The sequence below is a fragment of the Danio aesculapii genome, chromosome 14, assembly GCF_903798145.1.
Source record: "Danio aesculapii chromosome 14, fDanAes4.1, whole genome shotgun sequence".
Lineage (NCBI taxonomy): Eukaryota > Metazoa > Chordata > Actinopteri > Cypriniformes > Danionidae > Danio > Danio aesculapii.
This window is the reverse complement of record NC_079448.1, coordinates 35,447,020-35,470,029: the sequence shown is the minus strand read 5'-3', so window position 1 is coordinate 35,470,029 and position 23,010 is coordinate 35,447,020. Positions and strand designations below refer to the sequence as shown.

General features: G+C 36.3%; 1 protein-coding gene across 5 annotated transcripts in view; it reads left to right on the top strand.

The window, feature by feature from the left end:
* septin6 (septin 6) overlaps positions 1-22,860 on the top strand; it is a 29,507-nt gene extending 6,647 nt beyond the window's left edge. The window contains exons 3-11 of one of the 5 annotated variants that reach the window (XR_008838746.1): positions 1,977-2,172; positions 4,361-4,547; positions 7,169-7,330; positions 8,882-8,978; positions 13,353-13,521; positions 13,658-13,790; positions 14,295-14,485; positions 15,010-15,066; positions 18,187-19,298. Coding sequence is in view for 4 of the 5 variants with exons in the window: in XM_056471651.1 (XP_056327626.1) it covers positions 1,977-2,172; positions 4,361-4,547; positions 7,169-7,330; positions 8,882-8,978; positions 13,353-13,521; positions 13,658-13,790; positions 14,295-14,485; positions 19,433-19,457 (1,160 nt within the window). In the remaining variant the exon portion in view is untranslated. Of the gene's footprint in view, positions 1-1,976; positions 2,173-4,360; positions 4,548-7,168; positions 7,331-8,881; positions 8,979-13,352; positions 13,522-13,657; positions 13,791-14,294; positions 14,486-15,009; positions 15,067-15,519; positions 15,566-18,186; positions 19,299-19,432 lie in introns of those variants that run through there. The other 4 variants (XM_056471654.1, XM_056471653.1, XM_056471651.1 and 1 more) reach the window with 4 other exon arrangements.
* The last annotated feature ends 150 nt before the right edge of the window (positions 22,861-23,010 follow it).

Here is a 23,010-nt window from a genome sequence, read left to right as displayed (position 1 = left end):
GTTGGACAGAACTGCCTTATTCCTTTGTGGTATAAATTCAATAAATAAAATGGAAATATTCCTCAGATATTTTTGGTCCATATTGACATGATGGCATCACGCAGTTGCTGCAGATTTGTCGGCTGCACATCCATGATGCGAATCTCCCGTTCCACCACATCCCGAAAGTGCTTTATTAGATTGAGCTCTGGTGACTGTCGAGGCCATTTGAGTACAGTGAACTCATTGTTATTTTTAAGAAACCAGTCTGAGATAATTTGTGCATTATGACATGGCACGCTATCCTGCTGGAAGTAGCCACCAGAAGATGTGGTCATAAAGGGATGGACATGGTCAGCAACAATACTCAGGTAGGCTGTGGTGTTGACACGATGCTCAGTTGGTACTAATGGGCCCAAAGTGTGCCAAGAAAATATCTTTCACACCATTATACCAACACCAGCAGCCTAAACCGTTGATACAAGGCAAGATGGATCTATGCTTTCATGTTGTTGACGCCAAGTTCTAACTGTACCATCCTAATGTTGCAGCAAAAATCAAGACTCATCAGACCAGACAACATTTATCCAATCTTTTTTTGTCCAATTTTGGTGAGCCTGTGTGAATTGTAGCCTCACTTTCCTGTTTGTAGCTGGCAAGAGTGGCATCTAGTGTGGTCTTCTGCTGCTGTAGCCTATCCGGCTCAAGGTTCGACGTGTTGTGTGTTTAGAGATGCTCTTCTGCATACTTAGGCTGTAATGAGTAGTTATTTGAGTTACTGTTGCCTTTCTCTCAGCTGGAACCAGTCTGGCCATTCTCCTCTGACCTCTGGAATTTGCGCCCACAGAACTGCCGCTCACTGGATGTTTTATCTTTTTTGGACTATTCTCTGTAAACCCTAGAGATGATTGTGTGTGAAAATCCCAGTAGATCAGCAGTTTCTGAAATACTCAGATCAGCCCATCTGCCACGTTCAAAGTCACTTAAATCACCCTTCTTCCCCATTCTGATGCCAAGCATCACTGAACTGCAGCAGATCCTCTTGATCATGTCTACATACCTAAATGCATTGAGTTGCTGCCAAGTGATTGGCTGATTAGAAATTTGTGTTAATGAGCGCTTGGACAGGTGTACCTAATAAAGTGGCCGGTGAGTGTATATATTGTATTGACAGTCTTGAGTGAATTCCTTTTGTGCTCTGTTGTTTATTTCTTGCTGTCACAAAATACATTGTTTAGTTTACAGTAATATTTTTCATAATTTATATGAGAGCATTGTCAAAAATAGTGTGAAAGTTGCAATCTTAAAGTACAATAATACCATTTTATTTGGCAATATTTAAAATAAATACACATTTTTATGTTGTACCTGTGATTGTAGTTTTTACCTGAAGTTCTAATAAAGTGAGAAATATGATCACATATGAATGGGTGAATATCTAAGTGAATGCTTTAAAATGTAAAAAAGATCTTTTAGATGTGGTCAATGTATACAAACTAATAATTAATTGAATTCACAGAAATGGTGCTATATTGTGAGATGTTGTTATCAGGGTATTAGATTGCTTGTATCTTGATATGAGATTTTGGTAATATCGCCCAGCCCTAGCCTGTAGTGAAAGCATGAAAGAGGCTTAAGGGAATTGGATTTGCAGCCCGAGTTTGAGGAAACGGCAAATGTGAGCCATCCATATAATTAACATTCTGGTGGTGTTGCATGATGTCCATTTCTGCTGCGCTTGTGGTTGTCAGGAGTGCAAGAATAGGACCTTCAGGCAGACCAGGACTGCTGTACGGCTTTTAGACTTTTACACACCGATTAAACAGGCTAAAGTGTTTGCATCAGCTAAAAGGAGCACTTTTATATTGAAGCTGACAAAAAGATGTATGCTATAATATAAAAAACTATGTTTAGAATATCCTATACACAGCATCATTTGAGGATTTTGGATGTAAAAATTTGTGTCTGGTAGATAAACTGATGTGTTTTTGTTACAGGGGAGACAGGTTTGGGAAAGTCCACCCTCATGGACACCCTGTTTAACACCAAATTTGAGGGCGAACCTACACAGCACAATCAGCCTGGCGTGCAGCTCAAATCCAACACTTATGAGCTGCAGGAGAGCAACGTCCGACTCAAGCTCACTATGGTCAACACTGTAGGATTTGGAGACCAGATCAACAAAGAGGACAGGTGAGATCAATATTTGGTCCCATTTACATTGGTATACATGTTGTCAGGTGTGCTGTGTAATACCAAAGCACATGGATTATTCTAGAAGTTTAAATTGCCACCCTCAAAATTTTCATTCATTTGCGTTCTTGCTTATTTTCAGCCATGGAACACGTTGATTGATTCAGTTTTGTCACTTTGAACACTCGTGCTAAAGAGATGCAGAGTTTGGTGAAATATTAGGGAATGGTCTCAATTAAGTCTAAATGGAAGTGCTCAAATTAGACGTGTATATATCTGATGGAATCAGGGCTGTAGTGTCTGTAACCAGTGACAAGATCAGTCGTTATACTAGAACACTGTAGGGCTGCTCGATTATGGGAAATATCATAATCATGATTATTTTAGTCATAATTGTAATCACGATTATTCAAAACGATATATAGTTGAAGTCAAAATGATTCGCCCTCCTGTGAATTTTTTATTTTATTTCCCAAATTATGTTTAACAGAGCAAGGAATTTTTTTGCAGTATTTCCTATAATATTTTTTCTTCTGGAGAAAGTCTTATTTGTTTTATTTAGGGTAGAATAAAAGCAGGTTTAAATATTTTGGGGGGAAAATTGGGGGGGGGGGGGGTCGCTAATTTAATCAGTTATTATCCTCCCTGTAAATAAGAAAAGGGAAATAAATACAATAGAATAAAAATATGAAACAAACTGTGCTTTTAGCATGTTCATTGTAATACAAAAAAACTTCAGTTATAGCTACAAAAGTCCTTAAGTCGAGAGCAGTGAGGGATTTTGTCCTTTTGTTGATTAACAATAAAAACAGTCGGCGGCAGGAATATTGTGCGCTGTCACTTTAAGAGCAGTTCGGTTCTGATTTCACTTTCACATGTCTTTTGATTCTCAACTCGTTTGTTGTTTACATAAATGAGGGTAAATATGAATGATCACTAAACACAGCCTTTTGACACAAATGTGTATGTATTTGACCATTAAAGCACTCTCATTAAGATGACTTTAAATGTGTGTGCTCTGCTCGTCACTGAGACTGAGCGCATACACACAACAGCAAGCAATCTCTTTCACGCTTTTAAAAACATGAATGAATCGAATGTACATCAATGAATGATGCGCATCCCGTGCTGCAAAAGTTATATTACAGTACTTTTAGTAATTTTCCCGTGAAACTGAGCTTTGCAGAGTAACAAATGTGTACAACTGGAAAGGAGGCGGTATATGATGCAACAATCGTTTTATCCTAATGTTTTTTCATAATTGTTAGAAGACAAAATCGAAACTGAATTTTCAATTAATTGCACAGCCCTAGAACACAGGTGTCAAACTCAGTTCCTGGAGGGCCACAGCTCTAGTTCCAACCCTAATTAAACACCTGATCAAAATAATTGAGTCCTTCAGGCTTGTTTGATACCTCCAGGTAAGTGGGTTAAAGCAGGGTTGGAACTAAAATGTGCAGAGCTGCGGCCCTGAAGGAACTGAGTTTGACACCCCTGTACTAGAACTCAATTATTTATAAGAAAAATCAATTTATACTTGCTATGTTGACATTTGAGGTTGATAATGAAATGAAACTGAACTTTTGTCCAAAATCAGCATGTTTCAAACATCAGATCAGCTTTATTTATAGAAAAAAATAAAATTAAACTAAACATAGTTTTAGAGTTCTTGGATAATTTTAAGAGTATCAGTTTCTCATAATCTACCTTTAGCCTATTTTATTAAAAGATGTTTTCCCAATATCCTCTAATGCCCTGTTTTCTTTAGGATTTAAAAGCCTTTGACGTGCTTTTTTTTTTTATTTAAGAAAAAATGTTTTCCTGCTTCTCTAGATACGCGTCACATGACACTTGTGTGCACAAAGCTCATTGTAATGTAGAGTTTGGATGGTATTGTGAAACCAGATATTTTCAGGGGGTGGGATATTTCCTTATTTTTACACGTCTCTGATTCCGTAGGTTTCGAATGCGGCAGTTGTTAGATTACCAGATATGACTTAAACAACATCTTTACTTGAATTGCCAGAAGATTTGTTTTCAGACCTATTCATAGATGTCACAAACAGTATTGGAGCTTTTTACAAATTTGTTTAATGATGTTCACACTTAAGAGAAAATGCCACTAAAGTTCTTTTTGGCCACAAGTTCCTTCTAAACATGTCCACACCCTTCACTGTTCAAATTACAGTTACAAGTCTATTGTGGAGTTCATCGATGCTCAGTTTGAAGCGTACCTTCAGGAGGAACTGAAGATTAAACGCACACTACACAGTTATCATGATACACGGATCCACGCATGCCTGTATTTCATCGCTCCCACTGGACACTCGCTTAAGTCCCTTGACCTGGTGACTATGAAGAAGTTGGACAGTAAGGTTAGTAATATCATTTGATTTATTTTTTTGATAAATGCTTGCTCATGGTTTGGGCCAAACTGTATGATGATATATGCACTATCATCAAACCAAAAGTAGAATTTAGTAATGCATTTTAAGTTCTGCAAACTGTTACCTTGTACTACTACTGCTCCTGCTTATAATACTTTCCCTACTTGATTATTAAGGCTTTTATATCTTATAAATAATCTTTTATTTAGCAAACATACTATATGCTGTATGTGGCTCAGCATTATTTTCTGTTTGACTATGCAGAGCAGTTTTCATGTTTTCATATGTGGGTTATTAAGCATTCAGCTGATGGCTATGCCATGTTTAATGTCACTGGAGCTGTGTAGATAGAGTCAGTGAAGGTCAACTGCGTTGTACTGCATTCTCTTTCATCTCTCTGTGTGCTGCACAGACTTATTCAACAAAGATGCTCTCTTAGATCTGAACAGTAGCCTTGTATGCTTGAGAAAAGATTTGTGTTCTCACACTGAGTGTAAACCTTTATTTAAAATGTCTGCGTTAACCTCAACATTCATCAGTTGTAAAATGCTGGAAACAGACCATGTGTAAATCTAGTGGGCAGTCTACTGAGAGTAGTATTTAGATGGTGGTGTGGGTGGCAGGAGTGTAAAAATTGAGTGAGTGGGATTTGAGTACTCCAAATGTGTGTGTGTGTGTGTGTGTGTGTGTGTGTGTGTGTGTGTGTGTGTGTGTGTGTGTATGAGAGGGTCATGAGTGGAGGAGGGGTGTTCGATCATCTCCCCCCCACTAGCATGGTTACCATTCATCCTGCATGGTTAGTTTTAACCCTCATGAGACCAGAGATTATAAAACTAATTAATCCAAAAATAAAATCATTTACTCCTCCTCACGCTGTTCCCATATGCCTGTCTTCCATGAAAAACAGATTCATTTTAGAAGAGTCAGCAGGCCATTATTTTTGACAGTAAATGGGACTGGGACGCATTTTTAGGCAAACTCTCCCTTAAATATCCTCTCTGAACTGGTTTCAAAGTGAATAACAAATAGCTGCATATGCTGAATTCTGTTCCAGTTTCATGTTCAGATGTGAGAAAGCATTGGTTATGTAAGCTTTCATGGGGTTCTGTGGAGTTCATTTTAATTGCATTAGCTGCTCTTGATTCAAATGTAAAAAGAGATCTCTTACAGCACTGCATATAGAGTGAAATAAATGCAGTCTCTTCTGTAATCGCTGTACCATTTGTTTCTGTTTGCTCAGGCATAAGAGATGAGCATCTGTATTTATCTGGATTCAGACAGATGTTCTGAGGTTGATTTGTTGCTTACATTCAGAATTAGATATTTACTGTGTGAGTGGTTTAAAGTTCGCTGTCTGAAGAGGAAATATTTACTCACCAGAGCCGTTTGAGGTTTTATATGTCAGTATGCATAGAAATCATCTGACCACTGCTGTGCTGGCATATTGTTCTCATCTTAATTCCTCTGCAAATACATTGATTTAAATGTGCACTAAGATAATTTTCCCAAACGATGTTGATTTTGGAAAGCACCAAAACAAACACTCCCATAACCCAACAGGACCTCTTTTTACATCCCTGCTATAGTTACTAAACACACCCCTTAATGATGATTGGATGGAAGGGTATAGGGCTGCATAGTAAATAGAAAAAAGACTGTGATCTCGATTCGCACACACACACACAATCTTAATCCAGCATTTCTACAATCCTAATGGGCATACAAGCATAATGGTGGTCGTACAAGTCTTCACATTGTTTTATATTGCGCTCGCAAATGATGTCTACTTTGCTTTGCTGTGGATAACAGTTAATGAAATTGTAAATAATGTCCAGTTTTTTGCACAGAATGATCATTTGGGAGCCGCGTGAGAAGTATGATTTGCATGTGTGTTTTTTTTTTTTTTTTCTTCTTTCCCTCCTTTATGATATGAGCCGCACTCGGCAGTAAAAGTGAAACCAAACTGCACATCATTTAAATGATCATATCGCATTTTAAAGTTATGATTACAACAAGCATTTGATATGTTTTTTTTTTTCTTTCATAGCGAACACAAAGTGTTGTGCATGAAAATAAATGTTTAACAGTGTCACTATAACTATGCTAGCAAATATAATGCAAGAATCTGAATCCGAGTCTGATAATGACATATGTCTCGTTGTACCAGTGAAAAAAATGGTCTAATAATGTTGTCAATGACAAATGACAAGCAAATGTCTCAAACATAATAATTCAACTTCAGAATTATAACTAGTTGTATTCTGATGTCATTCTCAGCATCAGTTGTATTCGACCAGGACATTTTTAAAGTCTATTCAAGTCCACCCTTCCAAGTCTATACAAAAAATTTAGCATTTTACCCAACAGTAGACCTACACCTATGACTAATGTTATTGTTGTTCTTTTACCATATATTTGATAAATAATTATACCAATCGTCTACTCATATTAACCTTTATTTTACATCTACAAAATCTTACGAAAATCGTGATCCATTTTAGCCAGAATCGTGCAACCGTAGAAGGGTATTTTGGGACTTACTGTGGTAAAAAGAATTTTTATATTATTGCTTGGTGCACCTTTAATTTGTGTTGACTTTTCTTAAATAGGTAAATATCATCCCCATCATTGCCAAATCAGATGCCATTTCAAAAAGTGAACTTGCCAAGTTTAAAATCAAGATCACGAGTGAGTTGGTGAGCAATGGCGTCCAGATCTACCAGTTTCCCACTGATGATGAGACTGTGGCAGAGATCAACTCAACCATGAATGTAAGGATCAAACTGCTGAATTTCACTCATATTCATCCCTGTTGTTATGAGCACAAGCATTATTTTAATATGTACCAACATATTATTTTTGTTTAGTTTTTTTTTTGTAGGTAAAGGAATGATTCTAATCTGCAAAAAAAATGCAATGCTGTATTTGATGCTTGAAAATCCATTTTTGAACTGGACAACAGAACAATAACCTAAAGAATGTCTAACTTTTTATGTCAGACTGTATATTTCAGACATAAGTAACAAAAACATGCATCTAGTTTAGAATCGGTTAAGTTTTTAATATAGTTACTGTAAGCAATATGAGACAACTAAATATTGTTGGTAATTATCCAATTGGTAATTATATTGGTAATTATCTAATTACTTGAGATTTAAAAATGGTTTTCTTTAAAAGTATATAAATAGTTAACCCAAAAATTTTAATTGCAACCACCTGTTGTTCTAAACTTGTTTGAGTTTCTTTTTTTCTGTTGATAACAAAAGAAGGTATTTTGAAGAAGGTTGGAACTGGTGGCCATATGTATATCAATGGCTTTTGATGTTCAACATTCTTCAAGATATCCTCTTGTGTGTTCAACAGGAAAATTGAACTGAAAGCTGGATTATAACCAATTGATAATGATTTATATTTTCTATTTTGTATATGCTGTCTCTTTTGTGCTAAATCAGTGGTATATACACTGTGCTCTGTTTTGCTTGGAGACTAAGCGTTTTCTACTTTAGTGCTTGGCCAGTTCTCATTTTATGTCATAGTTTAGCAGTTTAAGTGAGAAAGAGTCCATATGGTGTCCAGCTTTTCCTGCCTGTGTTTGCTCACAGGAAATGACACCACAATAGGAGAGGCATTCTTCATCAGTTTACTCTCACAGCATGTTTGTACTGTGGGAAAGACACACTACAGATGAATGAATGTCAGTGTCTCTACACAGCCTCTGCCTGCAGGGTTACTGCTGGGTTCATCCAGTACTGGCTAACCATTGCAAATAAAGATAGCTGACCTAAGGACCATCCTGCTTGTTTTAAGTGGGTTGTTCCCTCATATATTTGTCTCAGTGATTTTTGTAGGTCATTCTTGTCTTTTAAGATGACATTTAAGTAGAATAGGCCATTTTGTTGGCATTCTCAGTTTTTTGCATTGATTTGAAATACACTAAAATGACGATATTTTGGAAACTTATTCTAAATAGTAAACCATTCCTGTGATGGCAAATCAGAATATTCAGCTGTAATTATTAATGATCTTCTTTATAAATGTTGTAAACAGTTTTATTATTTTGTGGAAATATTTTTACTTATTTCCCAACAGTATTATATAATTGAAAGTTAAAAAACAGCATTTTTGGGTAAATAAAATTATTGGATCATTACTCTATCACTTTTGAAATACCCTTTACCAAACCCGGTCACCAAACATTTATCTTTAAATGCCCCTTCATGCATCTATATTGAATTAAATGCTGTGTCATCATGGGTGTTACTGTAAGAATTTAAAATAGTATTTCTGATTCTAATTTGTTTGTGGGGTTTTTTTTTCTGCAGGGTCATTTGCCTTTTGCAGTTGTGGGAAGCACTGAGGAAGTGAAGATTGGGAACAAGATGGTGCGAGCACGTCAGTACCCATGGGGAACCGTCCAGGGTAAGTGCCGGTCACGTCTTCTAGAGGAAATGACACTGGGCTCTTCCCTCTGTTTGGCCGTGGCCTCTTTGTTCAGGATGTCCAGACCCAACCCATCCCTCAGTTTCTGCAGCATTTTGTCTGGACACTCCCATGCTACTCGCAATTCCTTTTTTACAGCAGGGAGGAATGCTAATGGATTAGGGTTGTCAAAAAGAGAATCTGAGCTGTAATTTTCATATGACTTATGATTGTGGAACTACAGGAAAATGACGTCAGCACAGTGCTGATTTGTTGATTAATAGCATGCACTAAACCTTCACTGGTTGCTATTCTGAGAGGTGAAGTGAAAAGCATCAGGGAAGAAGAAATGCACATTTTTAAACTTCAAGATCTTTTTTTCCAAGATCTTCTGAAAAAGCGGAACTGATTAAACATCTACTTCATGCACTAATACTGATTGTTTTTGTTCATTTTAATTAATGCAGCCTTGTTGAGCAGACTTTATTTTTATACACTCACTGACCACTTTATTAGGTCCAACTGTTTGTTAACGCAAATTACTAATCTGCCATTCACATGGCAGCATCTCAATGCTTTTAGGCATGTAGACATGGTCAAGATGATCTGCTGCAGTTCAAACAAAGCATTAGAATGGGTAAGAAAGGTGATTTAAGTGACTTTAAACGTGGCATGGTTGTTGGTGCCAGATGGGCTGCTCTGAGTATTTCAGAAACTGCTGATCTACTGGGATTTTCACGCACAACAATCTCTAGGGTTTTCAGAGAATGGTCAGAAAAGAGAAAATATCCAGTGAGCGGCAGTTCTGTGGGTGCAAATGCTTTGTTGATTCCAGAGGAGAATGGCCAGACTGATTCAAGATGATAGAAAGGCAACAATAACTCAAATAACCACTCATTACAAGTGAGGAATGCAGAAGAGCATCTATGAACGCACAACACGTCGAACCTTGAGTCGGATGGGCTACAGCAGCAGAAGACCACACTGGATGCCACTCCTGTCTGCTTGGAACAGAAAACTGAAGCTACAATTCGCTCAGCTTCACCAAAATTGGACAATAAAAGATTGGAAAATGTTACCTGGTCTGAGTCTTGATTTCTGTTGCAACATTCAGATGGTAGAGTCAGAATTTGGTGGTGATGATGGTGTAATGGTGTGGAGGATATTTTTGGCACACTTTGGGCCCATTAGTACCAAATGAGTCAACTCCACAGCCTACCTGAGCATTGTCGCTGACCATGTCCGTCCCTTTATTACCAGTGTACCCATCTTCTGATGGCTACTTTCAGCAGGATAACATGCCATGTCATAAAGTGCAAATCATCTCAGACTGGTTTCTTGAAAATAACAATGAGTTCACTGTACTCAAATGCCCTCGACAGTCACCAGAGCTCAATCCAATAGAGCACCTTTGGGATGTGGTTGAATGGGAGATTCGCATCATGGACGTGCAGCCGACAAATCTGCAGCAACTGCGTGATGCCATCATGTCAATATGGACCAAAATCTCAAAAAGGCAAAAGGGGGTCCAACTATGTACTAGTAAAGTGACCGGTGAGTGTAATAAAAAAAAAAAACATAATATAGTTTGTTAAAGAAAGGGGGCATTTAATAGTTAAAAATACAGACAAGAAGCATAAATCTTGTGAAATGTTATTACAATTTATAGTATTTTTTGCTCTGCAAGGCTGCATTTATAAGTTCAAAAATACAGTAAAACCAACAAGTCTGAAATAATTTTCAAATATTTTCTGCTCCTCAATGCTGCGTTTATTTGTTAATAATAAAACATTAATAATTAAATATTTTTACACCTTAAAATAGTGTGCAATAGGATTCTTCAGACATTGTTTTCTGCTCAAACCCACATTTCCTCTAATTGTCTAAGTGCATTTGGACATTGCATATTTCCAGTACAAAGATGTTCATTAGTCATGTTCAGTGAGTAAGTCAAGCTCATTTCATTCACAATTCATCCTGTCAGTCTTTATTATTGTGTGCTGTACGCATGCAGTCATTTGATGTGGAGCTTTACAGCAGCAGTGCAGTGACTCCTCAGGCTGTCTGTGACATCACTCTGAATCTCTCATCCTGCTCCCTTTCTGCTGGCACACAAGGCTGCAGGGCAGATCACGTGCTCCTACTTAATTTAGCTTCCTGCAAGCCTGACCTGACTGAAGAAAAATATTGGAAATGTGATGTTTTCATGCACCGCCGCTGCTCCGTGTCTAGTTTACTTCAGATTTATGACAGAGTTTATTCTACTACAGGATATTTGATTAAAACCATATTGAAAGGAATGCAAATGTATTTCAGCAAGGCTGTAAAAAAAAAAGCTTGCTATCTGCATCGGCTAGAAACTAGAATATTTAAAGACCTGATGTTTATTGATAGTTCTGCTTTGTTCTTCGCTCAGGGTTAATTTGATGTGCCTGAGAAGTTTAACTTTTAGTGAACTTTAGCTGAAACTACAGTAGTGAGTAAGCAGTTAAAGTTATTTAGAGCATTTTATAATATTATATGTAACATTTACAGGATATATTCACAGACACAGATGCTAAAAAACAGTAACCAGAGTAGAATAACTGATTTGACAATCAGTTATTCTAGCAGGAAGTCAGCGGACATTTTCAATGGAGTAAAATCATCTTTTTGGCTGCAGTCATGTCCACCGTCAAGGCTTATAGCGGAGTTGCGACAAAGATCGTCCATTATATAAGAATAGCCAAAAGTCAGACTGTGGTCAGGTTGAATTGATTCTGTTAGGAGGAATGAGCTCTTTTGACAGGCCAATAAGCATCCATCTATCAATGACCAAGAAAACGTTATCAACTACAGGCAATGCACAAAAAAAAACCTCTTAGAATTCCTAAGCAACCACATCTGCCCTGGCAATCACCCAGAACTCCCTTGTGGATCCTTGTTTAAGACCAAAAGCAGCCACTCATTATTTATTCAGCAAATGCAATAAAATGTATTTGTTTATGCCGTTGCAGTAGCTGCTGCAAGGGAATGTTGTAGTGTCAGAAATACTAGATCACAGCTGCTCAGAGTTCATAGAGGTCATGTCTGTTTGTCTTTAGCTTGCTTCAATGAATGCTAGTAAATTATAGATTTATAGTTATATACAATTATTAAGATATTACTATAACTGCATTTTAGAAAATTAGCTCTTAATTTTTTGTTCAATGTTTTTATTTTAATTTTTGTTTAGCTCATTTTATATCCTGCACTCTGTTATTTTAAACTCAAACAATGTCAATTATTTGTCTGCAACTTTTCCATAATTAACCCACGTCTTTAACTCTTATTTCCCCCATTGAGGGCAATTAATGAGTGTGGCATATCCAAGACGTTTTTCTTCTCTTCTCATGTCCCAATATACTCTTTTTAAAAATAAAGGTTTCAAAAGTTTTATTTTGTAGCAGTGCCATATAAGAAACTTTTTACGTTCCCTTAAGAACCTCTTAGTGTTTAAAAAAAAACATGAATATTTGAGGTTTAGTTAAAAGTAAGTTAGTTAAATTCTGTCAGTTATTTCTTACACTGTCGTTCCAAATCCCAGAGATCTTCAATCATCTACTGAACAAAAATGAAGATGTTTTAAATGAATCTGCGAGCTCCGTCATTCTCCATAGAAAAACAAGGTTCCCCAATTGTTCAAAGTCCAGAAAAAAAACATCCTCAAAACATTTGTCAGTGGTTCAATCAGAATATTATTCAACTATGAGAATACTTTGTGCACATAACAAAAACAATTAATTTATACAACAGTTTCTTCTCAGTGTCAGTATAGAGTGCGCATTCATTAGTGACGTGCACTGATGTATCCACTGAATGCCTGAACACGACTTCCTCTGTTTAAAAACAAAGCACAGGTGCATACATGGTATATATGAAACACACACTCAAAGTGCACAAAAATTTCATAAACATGCAACCTATGCTGACTCTGAGCAGACGAAACTTCTCGTTCTTGACTTTACCTCTGAGGCAGAGGGTCTGTTTTGAGGATGTTTTTTTATTTTTTTTATTAATATTTTTTTTTTATACCTTTTAACGAATCGGGAAACTTGCTGTCTATAGAGGAAGATTGCATCTAAAATACATTATTTGTATTTCAAAGATGACCAGAGCTCTCAGGAGCTTTAAAATGACACGGGGGTGTGTAATTTAATAATAGAATAAAATTTTTTAGTGAGCTAACCCTTTAAATGATCTAACAGACCCTTTTGCACTAAAGAACATTTTGTGAATTGAAAAGGATCAATGGATGATAGCTCTTTGTGGAACCATTAATTTCAGTAAACAACTTTTTAATTTTTAGCAATATAAGACTTATTCATTGAATATGATGTGTTTTGTGTTTTTCAGTGGAGAATGAGAATCACTGTGATTTCGTGAAGCTGAGAGAGATGCTGATCAGGGTCAACATGGAGGACCTGCGGGAGCAGACCCACACTCGCCATTATGAGCTTTATCGCCGTTGCAAACTGGAAGAGATGGGATTTAAAGACACTGACCCCGACAGCAAACCTTTCAGGTCAGGATAAAGTCACGATCACTCCAGCTGAGCTGAAAAAATGCTCCACCACACCCTGTCACATGAAGACGTATGATCTGGATTTACAGGTATTAATAAATGATTAAAAATCTGTTGTGTGGTGTGTTGTATTTAGCCTTCAGGAAACATATGAAGCCAAGAGGAATGAGTTCATGGGTGAGCTTCAGAAGAAAGAGGAGGAGATGAGGCAGATGTTTGTCCAGAGAGTCAAAGAGAAGGAGGCAGAGCTGAAAGAGGCAGAAAAGGAGGTAAAGTTAGTTGTTGATGCAGTTTTGTTACAAATTTTGTCTGAATTGTTATCCACTGATGTGGCCTGGTATGTTGCTCTTTAGCTGGAATGATTTATACAAGGAAATCCAAAGGAGTACTTTGAGTTCAGGAAAATAAGTCATTGGATCACAATTGCATTGCTGACAGAAAAAATGCGGATGAATGACATTTATGTAAAAGTTTTATAATTGTTTTTAGAGAATTTAAAATGGGCTCTAAGAAAACAAAAATTGTTTAACAAATTAGTTAAATTGAACCATTTCAGAACAGGAAAATCTGAGTATAAAACAAATATGTGGGTGCTTTGCATGTTTTGCTTGCTTGACATTAATTGCATTCTAAAAGTTCATTTGGATTTAAAAAAAATTGTACTATACAAAATGTATTATACTAAAAACAGTTGTTCTATAACCGGACAATGGATTTAAAGCTTTGGTAGTTCTTCAACAGCTAATGTACTGACTCTGGTATCCACAATACAGCTGCATGAGAAGTTTGATCGCCTCAAGAAGCTTCACCAGGACGAAAAGAAGAAACTAGAGGACAAGAAGAAGTCTCTCGATGATGAGCTGAACAGCTTCAAGCAGAAGAAAACAGCCGCCGAGCTGCTGCAGTCACAGAACCAGCAGCCAGGGGGCTCCGCCACACTCAAGAAGGACAAAGAGAGGAAAAAGTAAGTATTCCCTCCATGAGACACTAGAAACTCATGATGGAGACGAGTGTGTGTTTATGTATGGGGCATTTGACCAATTACTCATGTAAGATTGCAAAGGTACTTGACCACATCATTAACAAAACTGTGAAATTCCCAAGGGTGCTGTTGACTGTCTGGGGAAAATATGAAACTGAAAGGTATAGGTTGAACGTAAATGGGTTAAACGTAATAAAACAAATAGTTTAATTCACTGAAAAAAGAAGCTACTTTAATTATAAAAGCATATATAATTATTGTATGTAAAGCTAAAGAGTAATAATTGCATCCGTTATCCTTTCTATAATGTTACACAAATATAAGCTAGTTTTACAAAGTTCAAATTGTGTATAATTTTGGCTAACTTTGCTGGTTTGTAAGATAATTACATTATTAATGGTACAGTATTCACATTTAATTCAAAGCTCATGCGCATTCAATCTGAATCAAAGCTCAAATCAATTGCTTCAATGTTGCTGGTAATCACTCATGGTTGTGTATTCAAGCTGATTTGCTGCATTCGCCTGAAAATTATGTCGGAAGAAGATACTTGCACTGACAAGGTTCATGTTTTTGTTGTTTTTAATGCCAATCTTTTCCGATTTTAACTATTTTCCTCCTCAAGCCTTTTGTATGTCCTCACAAGGCAGCAGCTGAAGAAAAACATTACTCACAGCAATGAGATGCTGAGGAAAGACCGTTTGTCATTGATTATCCTGCATTTTACATGATGCTTTCTGTTTTTGCATTGCCAAAAGTGTCAAAACAGACCCCTTTTGTCCAAAATGCAATCCTTACAGCTATAGTATTAAATTCAGTAGCGTTTTACAATTTCAGTGTCCCATGTAAATTAATTAGTCCTGCACATTATAGATATCTAGAATAAATGGTACGGTTTTCCTCAGTTCTCATGCAGGCCAGAGCATGTACAAAATTCAGTGTGTGATTGTTGCATGTCAGTTGTTTTGTCCAGTTTGTGCACGTGTCATGTACGTCTCATCCATGCTGTTTTCCAGTTAACTCCTCACCTGCTCCCAGTCCTGCATGAGACACCTTATGCTGGTAAGGCTTTCAAAGTATCTCTCAAACCCTCATTTGAACGGGGGAACTAAATTACCGAAACACGTGTAAATGGTCAGCTGGAGCTACCCTGTAATTGCGGAGTGCTGCAGTAGTAATTATGGAGTTACTATTCATGCCTAAACACCTAAACATGGGCCGTGTGAAGAATGTCTCTGTGGCAGCAGCAGGGGATATTATGTCATCAGCGCCAGGCGAGTTTCTAGCTCTCCCTGTGTGATGTGCAGCCATCTGCCATCTGAATCCATAACAATCTGCTGTTGTTTGCACTCCATTGCTCATCCACATCTCGCACAAAAGAGCCTTTAATGAAGTCTGCTCACACAGCTGGGTCACACTGGTCCACCACTTGGCTTTAAAATAATGCAGTTGTTGAGTGAGCTTTACTATGTCACAGACCTATTTGTAATAGTTAACACAATTATTGCAGCTTGCAGCTTCCACTTCAATAAGTAAAAACCTCATGGGTTTTCTCCATAAGGATATTGATTTTTCATGTTAAATTATAGATCAACCTTTAAACACAGACTTGTGAACTCAGATGTTAATTACTTGTACAAATGCCAGCGTTATGGGTGTGACATTTGTAAAAACTCAAAACATAAATTCATAGAGAAAGTATATATTCACATTATATTGAATCTTCTGTTTATAGTTCATAAAACAACTAACCACAGAGTTATGGGATCAGAAAAATATTAATCTGTAAACATTTTTTGTTCTTTAAATGAGGAAAATAAACATGCGTTATGAATTTGATAAAAAAAAAAAAGCGAGTTTACAGTATACTGTATACTTTGTAGCAGTTGTGTAAATTAAACTGCAGAACCCAAAAGAAACAAGGCTAATCAAAAGGATAAGAGTTGGCTCCCTATAGAAAAAAATTTATTTATTATATTATATTTTACATTTTTGTATTTATGAGGAAAAAGCTTCTTTATGGATGTGACAGATGTAAAATTGCCACTGGTGTGACTTTGGTAAACCAAATATAATTGTATTAGAACGTTGACAGAGACATTTTTGAGCATTTTTAAAGTACTGTAAAATTCATGCGCGCCTGCACAAAAAAACTTAGAAACAGTTTTGCTATTTTGGTGAACTTTTTTAAGGCAAGGGTGACATTTGCATGAAATTGCCTACATGCTTTTGTTGAAGACATTTATTAACAATTATTAAATGTAATTAAATTGTAAATTTGGTTAAAAAAGCTCCAAGATACACTGAATAATATTCTAGCCTCTGACTAACCTCTTAAAATACAGCAATATTTGTGTTTTGAAATTAAGTGATGTGCATGTAGCCATTTATCACAGAAAAAAAGTTCAAATTAATTAGTTAGCTTTTTAGAATTACAATTTCTTAATTTACTTGCCTTCATGTCATCAAAAATGTTCACATCATTTAGTCAGAAAAAAATTAAGTTATTAAAATCAGTCCAGGATTTTTCCACATAGTGGATTGCAATAGGGGCCAAAGATATTGCAACTTTAAAGGGCTCCCAGCCGAGGCTGTTAATAGGGAAGAACACCACTGAATGCAAGTGTATCTGTCTGCAGACTGCAAGAGAGGGGCGTAGCTTTTAGTAAGTTAGAGGCGTAACTTGCAGTTATCAAGATCCCATTGTACCATGCGATATGTCACAATTAGATGTAGGCAAGATAGCGTAAATACTTACCAGAGAACATTTTTAGCAAATATTTTTCTTCCAAATTTATCCACAACCAATTCATTTGATATATTATTATATTCATTCATTTAGCAACACCACTCGCTGACCTCTTTGTCCATTTTGTTATGACAGTTAGCCTACTCTGCATCGCCCCCTGTGGTTGCAAATAACAGTAAAATGGCGAGCGCATCAAGTATGAAAGCTTCCACAACTCGTGGCTGTACGTTAATAACTGTGATGGTTGGGCTTAGGGTTGGGGTAGGTGTAGATATTAATAACTATGATGGTTGGGTTTAGGGTTGTTGTAGGTGTAGATGTTAATTACTGTTTTAACTGATGGGTACAGCGCCATATTGCCGACAGTTTTGACACGTGGGTCTGCATAACTTCGTTATGACTCTGCTACATGTTTTGCGCCCTTCTTGTTACACCCATCTTGCAGTCCACAGACAGATCCTAATCTCTGAGTGCAACCGCTGCTTAATCAAAATAAGGGACTCTGGAGAGCTGTGCAATAATAAATAATACACACATTGTTTATATGGACTTAATAAATAACATTTCTTTCACATTTTGCAATGTACAGTTAAATCATAGCTGATTGCCTTGATTCATTGCTCACAATGCTACAAGAAAGACTTAAGTCCCAGTGGGGAACTAACTCAGGGAGCAATGCTGCTTGAAAATGTACTTCTACACACACAACATGGCAGAATAGACAATATAATCATTTTCATTTGGCACAAAAAGAGAACAATTCGAAGCCTTACCACATACACCCCTGAACCTGCTTTCAAGTGTTTGAACAGATGCAAGACTAACTCTCTTGATCATATCCCTTTTTACCCCCTCCTTTTATTTGTTAATATGTGTGAATACAACAGTTTTCAACCTGTAGGGAACAATAACCTTCCTTCTCTCTCATTTCCAGTTCAGGATTCCTGTAGAAAGTGCTCCCCCTGCCCGCTGTGAATGAGCTCTTCCCTCCTCAGTGTTCCTGAGCCCTGCTGTTTCCGTTCCCTTTCCCCTTGCTCCCGTCCCCCAGTCTCATGCATAACACAGCTGAGGAGGGATATTAACTGTGAATGGAGTCCTCCTTTAGATTGTTTAACTCTTTCTTTTTTACATTTTTAAATGCCATTGTTTCTTCTTTGTTTTACTTGCGGTGTTACAATTCCGTAATGATACATGATGCATGACTAGTGTATGATTCAACTTTAACTTGAGTGGCTACTGTTGTGGATGTGCTGTAGTGAGTACACAGGTTAAAATGAGACAAACCCTAGTTTATAGTTAGGAGTTAAATGAGCTGCTTTCACTTTAGTCACGCAGTGGGATTTGAGACTTTATACGCTGTTAGTAATAATAAAGTGGTTTTGTCTCATTTTAGCTTATGCATGTTGAACAGATGCTGACTGGTCATCTGCAGCTGTACCTCAATGTTTTTTTTTAAACATATTGCTTTGCTTGTATTGTAGAAAACTTCACATTGGCACATTTCATCTAATTAGAAGCACCTTTCATAGTTTATTTTTGGTGACTATTTTTCACAAAATTTAAATAAAGTATCATTACCTAATCATTAAATATAAATTGGAAAAAGAAATTTTTGTATTCATAATAAAGGGCATTCTTTCAACTTTAAACTGTGGGAAATCATTGTGTATGAATATCAGACAATACTGGATTTTATTATTACATTGTTCATTTGAGTGAAGACTTTTTTCCTTTAAGGAGAAGCTGGACTGTCTCCTTTTGAAGAAATTTACTATTTTAATGTTAATCATACAATGGAAATGACTTGCATTGATCGTACATATGAATTTATTATTATTATTATTATTATTATTATTATTATTATTATTAATATTATTAATATTATTATTATTACAAGGTTTGTAGCCCAGCAAAGAGGTGCTTGAACACCACCATGAGTCAAATTCCACTGAGGTATTTTTATGTATAACCAGAAGGTGAGGATATTAGTCTAGTTTTGGGTTGCAAATGGTGTATTCAAATCTACAATTAAAAAACTGTACTGCACTGGTCTTGTGCTGAAGATTCTAGATGCTGGTCTTTCAACAGGTGGTATGGATGTGATTTTTGTGTCTATTAACTCTCTTGCTCCCTCCAGTCTCCCTGCTCACTGCCATGTGTGTATTTACTTTCCTTTGCAGTAATCCCTGGCTCTGCACTGAGTAGTATGGTTTTGATAAGGGACCAGGCCCAGACTCTTTGGTTAACCGGTTCTGCAAGGCTAAGGGGAGGCAGTGTGAACCTGGCCCTCTGAGCTTCTGATAGATCATCTTTTGTTTTTTAGTTGTGGTCTTTTCTGCAGCTTTTACTAACGCTATATTTTACTGTGCTGCCGCTACCTTTACTTAAAGGGCTGATTTTACTAAAAAATGAAAATTGTCATTGTTTACTCCAATTGTTCCAAACCTGGATGAGTTTTTATGTCCACTAAATGTAAAGTAAGATTTTCTAAAGAATGTGGGACTTTCTTGTATTTCTCCATCTACTTTTTGGCTTTAATTATTGTATTCCACAGCTTAAACAAATGTGGAGGGTGACAATTTTCATTTTTTAGTGGACGGTCCTTTTAAAGCTGTGCTTATTTGCTGTGTTTGTTTTGTGTTGTGTTTTGTCAATAATATTAAATCTTCAGATAAATGGAGAGAGAAATGTAAATGGGCCTATTTACATCAAGTACAATATAAAAACTATAATAGAAAATGATTAAAAAATCATTCTAAAATTGTTGATAACACACTGTTGAAAATAAAGGTTCTTTATTGGGTTCAGTGGATCATGAAGATGCTGTATCATCCATGGAAACGTTATGGTGAACAAAAAAATTTAATAAACAAAAAAAATGGTTCTTTTAAAGAGCTGTTGACTGAAAAGTGCTTTGGGGAACCCAAAAGTAACAACTGCCATATAGAACCAAAATGGTTCCCAAGTTTTCCCCGGGAGACCCATATTTGAATATTTAAAGTTCTTAATGACCTCGCGCCTCTTAAAAAAATAAATAAATAAAAAAAAACTAGCATTCAAGTATTAGGTTTTTAACAATTGCAAGAGCTGCATAAATATTAAAAACATAACCTTAATGTTGGCTAGATTTAAGTACACTGTAAAACCCAAAAAGTTAAGGTAACTCAAACCATTTAAGGAAACCGATTGCAACAAACCATTAAGTTCAAAAACTAATCCTAATGAGTACTATGAGCTTACTTCATTTAAGCTGAAGTATTGAGGCATTTAATTAACTCATTACTTTCAACACTAAGTTCAAAACTCACTTACAAATGAAGAGTTCAGATGCAAAAACCTCTTAGTGAAGTCTAAATATTCCATCGAAAATGAACTTTAAAGACTAGGTAAGGGACTTATTCTTTGCGGTAAAAGTGTTGTTACTGAACATACACACAGGAGCCTGATAAAAATGCTCATTTTAGAGAGAATTTTCAGATGGCATTAAGAGGTTTTTGCATCTAAACACTTCAAATGTTATGTACTAAGATTTAGTTTCCAAGTATTTGGACTTTAAAATGCACGATGTTTCATTTAATTTATTATTTGCAAAGTGCATCAATCTTTGTTGACCCCTAGTGGGGGCAGTGACCCCCAGGTTGGGAACTACTATTTCTATAGCAAAAACCCATTTTAATGATCTTCATTTTAAAGAGTGCACCACATAATAATAATAACAATGAAAAACAGTGTGCTTGGAAATATCGACAGCCAATCAGAATCTATGCTGCTAAAGCTCATACATTTAAATTGGCAGACAACAAAAGCAGAATGTGCTTATATTAAACCGAATATTATCATGTTATAATTATCTGATATACATAGATCATTCTTGGTGTGAACAGACCTACATAAACACTGTCCCATTTAAGCTATTCGATTAGAAAAGTTTTAGATTAGGTTACACTTGACAAGCTGGATGGAATGTTGCATTGAACAAATCCATGCATGTTCAAAAGCAAATTGTGGAACGGACACTCAATGCATTTAAAGCAGGGCAGAAGGACAGTGTGTTCCTATCCGCCCACATTCCCAATGCTTCATGCTTTTGGCTGGCGAATGAAAAATCGGAGTGACCATTTCCGACTGACTGATGTGAACTTGTCCTCTCACTGGCGCTGATTGGTTGGATGCCCTCCTGATACTTTCTCTAATCTGCGTTTGTGTCTCCTCTTTCTCTAGCTTCTTTTAACTCTATCTTGGCCACCTGTTGGAAGAGGGGATCGCAGCTTCTACGAAAACTAAGCATCCGCTCTTCTTCCTGTCTTTGTCACTCCGTCAGCCTTGTTTGAATGTTTTATTTAATTTTAGTTTTATTTCATGCTGTGTGCCCTGTTGAACATGGCCTTATGTGGGCTTAACATGGTATTTTCAACAAATATTAGCTCTGTTTTCTAATTGGGGTTTGCTAAGCAGTCCCTCTTTAGCATTTCTTCAGGCATCATTTGCTGGCGACAACAGAGCCAAAGCTCTGGTAGAAAGGCTGTGAAGTAAAGAAGTGTTTAAGTTTAGCTTTTTACATCTGTCATATTGCCTTGCAGTCTCAATCAACCAATCATTTAGTTGCTTTTATGAATTCATGTGTTTGTGAATGAACCTGCATGTAAAGATGAACACAGTTTTAACTGTGAAGAATGAATGCATATTAACTTATTTGCAAACTCTACATTTTAGGATGTGAACTAAGTTCAGCAAGATTATCTTTAATATGACTTGACATTTTTGACACGCTGGCTGTGAATATTGAGCAAATCCAAAGACAATAGGCCTGAACGTTATTGCTTGCTAATGCAGCAGAATCTTAAGTCAGAGATATTTAATAAGTTTATTTGTCTTTTATCTGAGAGCATGAGTTAAATAGAAGCAAAATCTGAGAGGTTTGTATTGTATGTTTTGTAATGCCCTATACATTTTACAGCACACGTTTCAAGTCATAAATAGTCACAGCAATATAGTTATACTTATTTTAATTACATTATCTTAGAGAGTAATAGAGCACCTATTGAAATACCATGTAGGTCACATTCAGTGCCATTTTTATATTCTTTATCTTCTGTTCTTCTGCATGCCCTGAACATATTTTTATTTCCTTTCTTATTTTGTTTATATAGAGTTAATCTTTGCTTTGACATATTTACTCTTCTTTGGATTATTTTATTACAAGTATTTATTCCAGGTACAGTGTGCATTCAGTTTCTAAATGTAACTTCCCATTTTGCCAAATATTGCGTTTAGATATACGTCAAGTTTTTTTTTCTGTCATTTAAAGCAAGTCAGTTACGAGGTACAGATGTTCATGCATATGTGCAGTACATATACTTTTTTTCAGGACCTATTTTGCGTATCAGTGTTGAGACATGTTTCAATGATTAATGACATTATTGACAAGTGACTGTTTTCTGTGTAAAACATTTTGGGTGTCAAAACTGGCCTACATTTTTCTAGTCACCTTCCACATTTCCCCATTAATGTCAATTACCCTCGTCCTTGTAATACCAGAAATTTGTGAAATATTTATCTGTAGTAAGATTCCATGGTGTACATTTTCAATAAAATGACAATAAATGAATTCTGATATGCTTTTTCATAATTTACCCTTCAAATGACCCTTTAATATACATATGTATTATTGTTTAGGTATTGTTTACTACTTTACTGTAACTATTAAGTAACATCATATCATGTGTAAACAAAATTATGCTCAAAGTTATATTATAAA